Raw genomic sequence first — 12,636 nt, 5'->3', positions numbered from 1 at the left:
AAACACTGACGTGTGAATGAGGCTTAACTTTTTCACTACCACAGCAGACTAGCTATGCACTAGTTTGCAGTTTCTGCAATGCACACTGTTGTACACTGATATATAGGCTCCCTGCAGCTGGGAAATAGCTGATTTTTAATGCGCTTTTTGACTAATTAATTTGGATCTAATTTTTTGAACTCAGCAAAGTGCCCAATTCGACATTTTTTTAATTTCGCTCATCTCTATTACCACCACAAGTCATTCTATATCCTGCGCCATGCTGCTTTAAATACACAGAAGAAACATTCTAACATTGTCAGCTACATGAGTAGTCTATAAGATTTTTTTAAGTGGCTCTATTCACACATTGTACTTCAGAGTTGACCATGACACATCAAACATAAATTGCACTCAGCAGTGTGTTAAAGGTAAGCTTCCACTATATAACTTGGAACTTGGAGTTTCTATTCTTTTGGAAAAGTACACAAAAAGCCCAGTAAAAGTTTAATAGACCAAGGATAATGGATGCTTCATACAAACTCCTGGCAGATATAAAAGATATTTTTGGCCACGATAAATGTATATTTTAAAGGAGAATTTTTGCCTTTTTGTATGGATTGCAAGAAAGTTGAAAGTGTTTAAAATGCAACAGATAAACTTTCTTTTCTCTTTAATGGGCTTGACGCTTTTGACAGAAGGATCCCCGCACAATGGGATGTCCAATAAACATATTTAAACTATAGGGAAACTTACCAAACTCCTAGGCCCTTATTAGGATCCTCGGGATAAATACACAAAATATACAACCGGTCAATTGACCACAAAATCCCTTTAGGGCTCCTAACTACTACATTATAAACCTACATATTTTATTAGTAATTTATTAAACCCAAAAGACAGAAAAGAGACCAAATGTGGTTTAAAACTATCAGGGGATAGCAGGGGCAGTTATCAATTTTACTCTTAGCAGTCACTGAGACAGTGCTTTATTATGTAACACTGTGTTATAAATAAACATGTGTGGTGTTCTTATTTGCAGGTAACAATTTATTTTCACTTTACACTGTGTTGTTGGTAAGCACTCTTTCAGAGATCGATTATAAGATCTTATTATTGTTTCTAAGGCCTCTTTCACATGGGCGTCATGGATTTGGGCCGGATAAGATGCGGGTGCGTCGCAGGAAAATGCGCAATTTTTCCACGCGAGTGCAAAACATTTTAATGCGTTTTGCACGTGCGTGAGAAAAATCGGCATGTTTCTTAGAAGTTTGGGTTAGGTGTTGTGTAGATTTTATTATTTTAAAATAATAGCATTCTTAATACAGAATGCATAGTACAATAGGGCTGGAGGGGTTAAAAAAATAATAATAATTTAACTCACCTTAATCCACTTGTTCACGCAGCCTGGCTTCTCTTCTTTCTTCTTTTTTGAGAAAAAGGATCTGTGGTGACGGCACTGCGCTCATCACATGGTCCATCACATGATCCATCCTCATCACATGGTCCATCACATGATCCATCACCACAGTGACGTCACCACAGTGACGTCACCACAGGTCCTTTTCCTCTTGCACAGCAAAGAAGAAGAAAGAAGAGAAGCCGGGCTGCGCGAACAAGTGGATGAGGTGAGTTAAATTTATTTTAATTTTTTTAACCCCTCCAGCCCTATATTACTAAGCATTCTGTATTAAGAATGCTATTATTTTCCCTTATAACCATGTTATAAGGGAAAATAATAATGATCTGGTCCCCATCCCGATCATCTCCTAGCAACCGAGCGTGAAAATCGCACCGCATCCGCACTTGCTTGCAGATGGTTGCTATTTTCACGCAGCCCCATTCACTTCTATGGGGCCTGCGTTGCGTGAAAAATGCACAAAATAGAGCACACTGCGATTTTCACGCAACGCACAAGTGATGCATGAAAATTACCGCTCATGTGCACAGCCCCATAGAAATGAATGGGTCCGGATTCAGTGCTGGTGCAATGCGTTCACCTCACGCATTGCACCCACAAGGAAATCTCGCCCATGTGAAAGGGGCCTAACTCTACAGCTATTGCCACTCTTGCTAGTATCTACCTATATACTCTGGCCATATATTTATAATATCTACACTCCCTTCACTTGCAGTATCTGATAATTTGTAGATTGAGAGATATTACTATCCGTGCCTTGTGGGGACAAAGGAACCCTGCTCCCAATATATTGCTATCTCTGTAGTATCACAATCACTGTATTAATCTTTACTTATTTACATTGTAGAATTGTAGTAACAATGTGACGGTAAAATATGTATTGGTATCATGAATACTGCTATCACTGCCTTTTGGCAATTTATATAAGCTCTAGGAGCGCTTCTCTCATCCCCCTCATACCTAAATTGCTGAATACACACACTGCACCTAACATACACGTCTGTCCCAAACACTCTGTTAGTAACATACAATTCACACTGTCCCTATCAGCTTTCCCTGCAAGATTCCTGAATGTCTATCTGCTGTTTCCTGCCTAAAAACTAAGAAACAGACACTCCTCCCGACATGTTTCGCCGGCATGTGCAGCTTCGTCAGGGGGGTATGGGGTATTAGCTAGTAATATCTCTCAATCTACAAATCTTAGATCTTAATAGAAGTGCAAAACAATAGGATACTTCTTGTAAAGACTATTTATTGTTACAATGGAAGTCCGTGGCCACCGCTGTCATGTGCGCATAGGTGTCGGCTTCCTGTGTGTGAATTAGAGTTTGTATTCATGGTATCTCTGTCTGCAGCATTGCTAGGGTTAATCTGCTCCTGCTCTGTGAGCTCCTGCATGGCTGAGTCCAAGTCACCTTCCTAGAAATAATCCAGTTAGAATGGAAGGCAGCACTCATGGCTGCAAATAATCAAGTACAGAACCTTCAATCCATATACAGCAAACCAGTGATGCATACAAAAACAACAAAAAAGGAAAACTGGGTTAGTGCCCATAGAAACCTGATTACACCTTTTATTTTCCAAAGGTGCTCTGAAAAATGAAAGGTAGAATCTGATTGGTTGCTATTCCTTTACACCAGTTTTGACAAATCTCCCTGAATGTCTAACTTCAGGCTTACATTCTTCACTTGTTGCAGCCAAAAACTCCTTACTATAGTGGATTTGACTCACCTGGCTCAGGAGATGTCCAAGCCTCACATATGAAATGTTCGCTGGGATCAGAAGGAATACCAAGACCAGCAAGGTTACTTGCAGTAATTTTGAATTCATAGAATTCTCCTTCCTCTAGGTTCTCCACCTGTGGGCAATAATCGTAAAGGAACTAAGGATAGCAATAAAGTAAGGCAGAAGCCGCACAATCTGGAGAAAAAAAATGAATTCTTAAAAGTAAAGTTTTATATAAAACCCATGAGTCATGAATTTCATAAGGCTAATAGAATGTATTGAAGAAATACTCTGTAAAGTATGATACTTCAAACAAGCTATAGACTTCCTACAGAACAGATTTCAAAGCTATCTACGCTCGAGAATGCACAGAGAACTTATTGTCATCCTTATTTTACAATATTCTATATTCACAGAACATTAAACTGAAGATTTTAGCCGCAAAATAAGTCTCCTAATGAATCACATAGGTTTCTTTGTCTTTCTCTGCAAGTTGTTTTCTATAAATATGACTGTATTATTCATTGTAAATTTATTAAAGAGATTCAATAAAAGCATGTGTGATATAGAATACATCTGCATCAAAGCTAGACATTTTACAAGACACAAGGCTCCGATCTAAGGATGATGAATAGTGCTGGTTTATACATATTTAAGGGGTTATCCAGCTTTCACACACTTTGGGGGCTCCAGCTGGGCATGTGCATGAAAGCATACTTAGAAAAAGAAGAATACAGCGGCTCACCCTCTCTCTATACGGAACAGGTGCTCACCCCCAGGTCCCACCCTCAGGACCAGTAGAAAAGTAAAATATAGCAAGTATGGGGGGGCACTCACAAAAGGGACCACCACGGCAGTGACAGTGATTATACACTTTAATTTGTTAAAATTTTAAGAACATACCCCTAAAATCATACAAACATACAAATACATATACCACATATGCCCCACACTCAGTCTCTGCGTCAATGCGTAGGTATTCAAGTATAGAACCGCGTGCAAAAGATATATTGTAGTAATGACACCAGTTCTGTGGATAAATGCGCCAGCACCAGTGTACTGCTTAGGTGCAGTAATTGAATACGCCGCTTCAATGTCCAGTGCACTTGGTATAGTGAAGCACAAGTCCAAAACCCAATGCGGTATGGCCCCACAATCGTGGGTATGACTCACTTGCCTCTACAGTGCTCAAAATCGAGCCCGGTCTTACCCGTCTTCACTGCCTCCTCCGCAGCGGCGATCCAGGCGGCCGCTCACCACACAGCGTCTCACGTGGTGTGCTCGGCCTGAACGTGGCGTCCCACGTGACCTGGTTGCCTTGGGGACCGGATACACGCTCGTATGACGTCACTATTGAGCGACTGCCTTGGAATCCGTACGTGATGCTTTGTTTACTTTGCTTTTGATTTTTATGTAGCCGGCTTCTTCTTTCTTTAAATGGATCCACGCTCACTTCCAACCGCCAGACGCGTTTCAGGGTCCTACACCCCTTCCTCAGTGGCCAACTGAGTGAGCGGATCCTCACTCCTTTTAAATGGGATAACCCCGCCCACATTTCTCCATATTCCTTATATCATTGTATTCTATGGAGTGGATTTGCCCCTTGTGGAGTGGGTTCCTATTCCTAGTACATGGATCATACGTTCATATATCAATTCGTTATACATATTTAAAACAATAAATACCCCTAACAACATATCTATTACATATATATAGATAAGAATGAATAAAAATACATAAAATAGATACTGAAGAAGACTGCAAGGTCATATCTTCTATCCGCATAGAAAACGCAATAAAAACGCAATAGAAACGCATACGTGTATATTGCGTTTTACATATAAGGCAAACGTACTCATTCGGGGGAACTGTATTATTCATCCCGAAGGACCGATGAGTGAGATTGGGGAGCCTTCCGGCGAGGAGGGGAGATCACAGTGTCGATAAACGACCAAACTGCGATGTCCCATCCCTACCGGAAAATCCCCCTACAGGAACCCAAACACTTCCATTTCGGCGTTGAGGCCTCTAGGAATGATTGTATCATACTCAAAGATCCTTCGGGATTCTTGTCGTGACATGTGTGCAATATGATTACCCCCTCTCCATGCCTTTTTAACTCTTTCTATTGCTACAAACTTAAGGCCTGTAGGGTCACAGTTATGTATTGTTTTGAAATGTTTGGATACGGAGTGCGTCTCTAGGCCTTTTTTAATGTTTGCCACATGTTCCGCTACCCTCTTTTTTAACGTTCTCTTGGTCCTGCCTATATATTGTTTCCTGCATCCACATTGTAACAGATATATAACATCTGTGGAATCACAGGTCAGGCATTCTTGTATGTCCAAACTAAATGTGTTAACTGTAGACTTTACTACTGTAGTTTTTTTGGGGAAACTAGTTATTTTGCAATTAGCACATCTGCCACACTTAAAAAACCCATTTACTGCTAACCAATTTTCCTTTTTATGGTTATCTTTTCTCACCTTCACAGTTGGAGCTACTTTCCCAGCCAAGTTATTTGCCCTTGTGTATGTTATTTTTGGTGCTTCACTTAAGAGGGGCCCTACTATCTTGTCATTCAATAAGTGTCCCCAGTGCTTCCGGATACTCTTTTCCACTAATTTAAATTGTGAATTAAATGGAAGAATAATCCTCAATGTTTCATCGCATGACTGGGGACCACTAGCTAGAAAAAACTCTTTTCTTTCCATTTTCTTTACCTTCTCCAGTGACCTATCTATCACTTGAACTGGATAGTCTCGTTCTAATAGTTGTTGTTTCAAAATAGTCGCTTCTTCCTCGAATTTATTGACATCAGTACAGTTCCGTTTGAGTCTACGGAACTGACTGGTTGGCACGTTAATCAGCCATCGAGGAAGATGACAACTGGCAAATCTAATAAAGCTGTTTTTAGCGACTGGTTTGAAGAAGGTATTACAATGTAGTTGGTTTCCCCTTACCCATATCTCCAAATCCAAAAACTCAACTTTCAATTTGCTCACATTGGGGCTGAACACTAAATTCCTGTCATTGACATTAATATTCTGGAGAAATAAATCCAAAGATTCAGATGTGTCCTGCAGGACACATCTGAATCTTTGGATTTATTTCTCCAGAATATTAATGTCAATGACAGGAATTTAGTGTTCAGCCCCAATGTGAGCAAATTGAAAGTTGAGTTTTTGGATTTGGAGATATGGGTAAGGGGAAACCAACTACATTGTAATACCTTCTTCAAACCAGTCGCTAAAAACAGCTTTATTAGATTTGCCAGTTGTCATCTTCCTCGATGGCTGATTAATGTGCCAACCAGTCAGTTCCGTAGACTCAAACGGAACTGTACTGATGTCAATAAATTCGAGGAAGAAGCGACTATTTTGAAACAACAACTATTAGAACGAGACTATCCAGTTCAAGTGATAGATAGGTCACTGGAGAAGGTAAAGAAAATGGAAAGAAAAGAGTTTTTTCTAGCTAGTGGTCCCCAGTCATGCGATGAAACATTGAGGATTATTCTTCCATTTAATTCACAATTTAAATTAGTGGAAAAGAGTATCCGGAAGCACTGGGGACACTTATTGAATGACAAGATAGTAGGGCCCCTCTTAAGTGAAGCACCAAAAATAACATACACAAGGGCAAATAACTTGGCTGGGAAAGTAGCTCCAACTGTGAAGGTGAGAAAAGATAACCATAAAAAGGAAAACTGGTTAGCAGTAAATGGGTTTTTTAAGTGTGGCAGATGTGCTAATTGCAAAATAACTAGTTTCCCCAAAAAAACTACAGTAGTAAAGTCTACAGTTAACACATTTAGTTTGGACATACAAGAATGCCTGACCTGTGATTCCACAGATGTTATATATCTGTTACAATGTGGATGCAGGAAACAATATATAGGCAGGACCAAGAGAACGTTAAAAAAGAGGGTAGCGGAACATGTGGCAAACATTAAAAAAGGCCTAGAGACGCACTCCGTATCCAAACATTTCAAAACAATACATAACTGTGACCCTACAGGCCTTAAGTTTGTAGCAATAGAAAGAGTTAAAAAGGCATGGAGAGGGGGTAATCATATTGCACACATGTCACGACAAGAATCCCGAAGGATCTTTGAGTATGATACAATCATTCCTAGAGGCCTCAACGCCGAAATGGAAGTGTTTGGGTTCCTGTAGGGGGATTTTCCGGTAGGGATGGGACATCGCAGTTTGGTCGTTTATCGACACTGTGATCTCCCCTCCTCGCCGGAAGGCTCCCCAATCTCACTCATCGGTCCTTCGGGATGAATAATACAGTTCCCCCGAATGAGTACGTTGGCCTTATATGTAAAACGCAATATACACGTATGCGTTTCTATTGCGTTTTTATTGCGTTTTCTATGCGGATAGAAGATATGACCTTGCAGTCTTCTTCAGTATCTATTTTATGTATTTTTATTCATTCTTATCTATATATATGTAATAGATATGTTGTTAGGGGTATTTATTGTTTTAAATATGTATAACGAATTGATATATGAACGTATGATCCATGTACTAGGAATAGGAACCCACTCCACAAGGGGCAAATCCACTCCATAGAATACAATGATATAAGGAATATGGAGAAATGTGGGCGGGGTTATCCCATTTAAAAGGAGTGAGGATCCGCTCACTCAGTTGGCCACTGAGGAAGGGGTGTAGGACCCTGAAACGCGTCTGGCGGTTGGAAGTGAGCGTGGATCCATTTAAAGAAAGAAGAAGCCGGCTACATAAAAATCAAAAGCAAAGTAAACAAAGCATCACGTACGGATTCCAAGGCAGTCGCTCAATAGTGACGTCATACGAGCGTGTATCCGGTCCCCAAGGCAACCAGGTCACGTGGGACGCCACGTTCAGGCCGAGCACACCACGTGAGACGCTGTGTGGTGAGCGGCCGCCTGGATCGCCGCTGCGGAGGAGGCAGTGAAGACGGGTAAGACCGGGCTCGATTTTGAGCACTGTAGAGGCAAGTGAGTCATACCCACGATTGTGGGGCCATACCGCATTGGGTTTTGGACTTGTGCTTCACTATACCAAGTGCACTGGACATTGAAGCGGCGTATTCAATTACTGCACCTAAGCAGTACACTGGTGCTGGCGCATTTATCCACAGAACTGGTGTCATTACTACAATATATCTTTTGCACGCGGTTCTATACTTGAATACCTACGCATTGACGCAGAGACTGAGTGTGGGGCATATGTGGTATATGTATTTGTATGTTTGTATGATTTTAGGGGTATGTTCTTAAAATTTTAACAAATTAAAGTGTATAATCACTGTCACTGCCGTGGTGGTCCCTTTTGTGAGTGCCCCCCCATACTTGCTATATGAAAGCATACTTACCTGTTGACTGCGGGTCAGTTCCAGGTTCTTCAGTCCAACGGACTTCGGTCCCCGCTTGTCAACTTCTGGAATCACAATCAAACTGGCCTACAGGGAGCATTTGAATCCCCCGGAGGCACCCTGAGAAGGTGAGTACCTAGTCCCCTTAACCCCTGCACAATTGGCTCAGTACGCTGACTTCCCTACATATAGATGTTCAGTGTACAGAATCTCAGCCAACCTATATGATTATATAAAAAACTGGGTAGTTTTTTTTTAACAAACTAAGCAGTTTATTATTATAGATGCATTAACGGACAGAGGTGATATGTAAGAAAACCAAGTTTTCCAGGACAGAACAGTCTGAGGCATTGGCTAAGCAGCAGGCTTCTAATGAAGATATATGTGTGTTGGTTTAGTTTTAGGGATTTAAGAATGAGGGTCAGGTGCTATTTGCATGTAGTTGTACAGTCGGCCTCCAGAATTACTTTAATGGTGGGCCCTAAACACCCTAGTCTGACACTGGAATGGACAGGAGTCACGTGTGCCGGCCGCTGCAGCTGGTGACTTTCTGCAGTGGTGACATGTCACCTAAGTGGCTTGTCACTGGGTCATGTGCCACTTGGGGGACACATCGCTGTTGCAGCCAGTCATTGGCTGCGGTGGCACATGTGACTCCCATCCATTCTGGAAGCTGACAAGCAAGGACTAGACATGGTGTAGTGGTGGAGAGTAAGAAAGTATGCATCTTTCCACAGGTCCAGCTGGGAAGGGGGGAAACTGCCCAAAAGTGTTTTAAAGACGGGGAATCCCTTTAGGCACACGTAATTTTACTCAGAGAGTCTACCGTGTTCTACAACATACATACAATATGTGTTCAGTTTTCCCCCTACACAAATACACTGATGAAATGCATAAATGAATTCCCTTGTTATTGGACTGATTCTAATTTCAGATGTTAATGTGCTAATAATGCAGCTAAGAAGATGGAGAAAGTTCAAATTCCCCATGGTTTTGATTATTAGCAAACTGCTGGTTGTTTTATGGCAGCCTATGCCCTTTTTACAGACTATAAACTACTGCAGTAGTTTATAGTAGTTTATAGTCTTTTCATCAGCAATAGCAGAATATGTCTCTAATAAAAATTGCAATGCCACTATAACTAGGGAGCTAAGAAATAACTGTTTAGGTATTTTACTGCATTGGAGTTGGTTTAAAAAAAAAACATGAAAACATGATTTAAGTTAATCCAATGATTTGAAAATATTTTTCCTAAAATGTTCATCAAGAAAATATTATACAATTAGCATCATAAAGTACAATAGTAATTGTATAATATCACATCAATTTAATTAAACCAAGCAACTTTTTGAAATACAAATCCATGAAAAACATGAAACTGTGAAGTTGGGGTGTTTCCAGAATTATAACTCATCGGGTTTCCACAGGATAGGTGATAAGTGTCTGGTGGCTGGGCTTCAACCACTTAGACCCTCACCGATCATGAGAATGGGTGTCCTACGTCCTCATTTTAAATGGAGCATGTGGCTGCTGTTCAATTCAAAGTCTATGGAACTGACAAAGATACCCAAGCTATCTCTATCCGTCCCATAAAGGTTAAATGAAGCAGCTGTGCACATGGGCAGCCGTTACCCTATTCCAATTAGGACAAGGATCCCCTGTTCTCCATAATGGTGGAGGTCCCTGAAACAAGGGAAAATATAAAGAACTGATGAACTAAAAGTATATAAAGCTACACCATGGACAGTTTAGTTTAATATATAGTACTTATACCTATATTTAGGAGATCAACATAACATTACCCGTCCCTTCTCCTATAACAGTGAACTTTGTAAAATCATTTCATAATTGCAATATGCTACATTTTAAATGTTATATGAGATATGTAAAATTAGATATGAAAGTATGATCCTGTGAAGAATTCCTGAAGTTTTGTTTAGGGTTTTGCAAAATACATTAGTAAAACTAAACTGGGATCAAAAAAGAGGCATGTCTCAAACAAATTAGTTTCTCCCTCTCAGCAGTCTTAGGGGATAATAAATGTGTACATTAAAAGAAAAGGGTGTTTCCTGGTGACAAACTAATAAAACAAGGTACATAAAAAGCACGAAGCATGTCCTACCAGTCTTAGGCCAAGTTCACACTTCAGTTACTTCCATCAGTTATTGTGAGCCTAAACCAGGAGTGAAGCCTACACAGACATAAGGTCTAACGCAAAGATTTGCACCTGTTTTGACTCACAATAACTGAAGGAAATAACTGATCAAATAACTGAAGTGTAAACTTGGCCTTATATGTATTAAAAGTACTGGTATATGTCCTAAAGCTTGAAGGTTTCCAATGATCACACATCCAATCCATGTGTTGGCCTGTTCTCCCTTCTCACAAGGACAAAGGGTTCACCGATCTTCACAGTTATCTATGCATATTTGTAGATATTGTTTTCTATGGCGCTGAAGGTCGGCATACATTGAGCAAACGATTGTCTGGTGAAGAATCATTTCTTAAAAAATATCCATACACATTTTAGCCTATATTGACCGTTACAATTGATCAATTTGGCCATCCATGTATGGTGACAATGGGTGAAGGAGGAAAGATCTTTCATGGGACGTTCTTTCAAAGAAATAATGTTTAATTGAATCAAACAATTTTCGTTCAAGTATCGTATGAAAATTTCAAGCATTGCCAAACTTCTTTTTAGACAATGGCAGTCTGTCATCAGTTGGATACAATTATTATTTATTTTTAAATATGACTAGTAAACTTCTCCTTTAATAAGTTCGGAAGATTATATGTACTAACTAATGTTCTGGGATGATTGTAATATTGTCCCGAATTACAGTTTATCATTTTTAAGGGGTTGTGTGGTTGGTACATATTGATGACCTATCCTCAGGATAGGTTATCAATAACTGATCAGTGGGGGTCCGATTCCCAGCACCCCTGCCGATCAGCCATTTGAAAAGTAGGCGGTGCTCGTGCGAATGCTACTTCCTCTTCAAGATTACACTGTGTGTTGTGTCACTTGTCTCGGCAGCGCAGAGTAAGTACATATGCTCATCCCGTTCATTTGAATTGGGATGAACAATTGTAATTACACTGTGCCGCCACTACAAAGAAGATGACGTGTGGTGTAATTTTAAAGAGGACGCTGTCTACTCTTCAAACAGCTGATCAGTGGGGGTGCCAGGAGGTGGATCCTGGCCGATCTGATATTGATGACCTATCCTAAGGATAGGTTAACAATATGTACCAGCTGCACAATCCCTTTAATGCAGCTTTTACAGCTCTGCGACTGCTTAATTCAAACAATCACTCCATTTAAAACCATGAAAGGGAAATCTAATGTAATCTAATCAATAATAGCATGCTGGTTATGTGGTACTTTTCTGACGGATACTGTAATGAGCTTGTAAACAAGGAGCTGCTAAACAATTACAGCAATTATAAAGAAATGACATTTTCACAATCCATTTACTGTGGGCACTATCACCATGCAATAAATGATATCTGTAAATTTACTGTCTTAATAATGCCAAAATCAACATTATATTCTTGGGAACACTGTGCTTATGATGGTTCTACGTACTCTTAAGTCATTGTAATATGGCATGCTACAGAACAAAAAATAAAGATCTTAAATGAAATATACTTGCAGTAAGGCCAATACATTCTGATAGAGCAGGGATGCTCAACCTGTGGTCCTCCAGCTGTTTCAAAACTACAAGTCCCAGAATGCCCTATTAGCAGTAGGATATTCAGGCAGTTGTAGTTTTGGAACAGCTGGAGGGCCGCATCCCTGTCATAGAGCCTTAAGGTATACATATAACTTCTATAGCTGCCATTTGAATGCCTATTCAGCCATTTTCCATACATATACTGTATATGCTGGGTTCGACATAGCATATATGTCTTTTCTATGGCACACCTCAGGCTTATCCTTTAACCAAAAAGGTCAGGAAGTGAAATTCAAAGCCCCTGATCTTTCTCTCCCCCAACATCATTTGTCGGAGGAGAGTTGGGAACTCCCCATACATGTTAGACTCTCAGCTATTCCCCTTGAAAATTGTGAGTTTGGCTGACAATAGTATAAAGGGGGTTTCTATACTTCAGTAGTCAAAAGATAAGCCCTTCTCCAT

General features: G+C 40.2%; 1 protein-coding gene across 6 annotated transcripts in view; it reads right to left on the bottom strand.

Annotated features, from left to right (window-relative positions):
- Positions 1 to 12,636, bottom strand: part of MYOM2 (myomesin 2) — a 446,804-nt gene that overhangs the window by 331,488 nt on the left and 102,680 nt on the right. For all 6 annotated transcript variants that reach the window (XM_040428545.1, XM_040428541.1, XM_040428544.1 and 3 more), the window contains one exon: positions 3,131 to 3,257. In XM_040428545.1, the coding sequence (XP_040284479.1) occupies positions 3,131 to 3,257 (127 nt within the window). The remainder of the gene's footprint in view (positions 1 to 3,130; positions 3,258 to 12,636) is intronic.

Source organism: Bufo bufo, chromosome 4 (assembly GCF_905171765.1).
Source record: "Bufo bufo chromosome 4, aBufBuf1.1, whole genome shotgun sequence".
Classification (NCBI taxonomy): Eukaryota; Metazoa; Chordata; class Amphibia; order Anura; family Bufonidae; genus Bufo; species Bufo bufo.
Note: the sequence above shows the minus strand (reverse complement) of the source record. Positions and strands in the feature narration are given on the sequence as shown.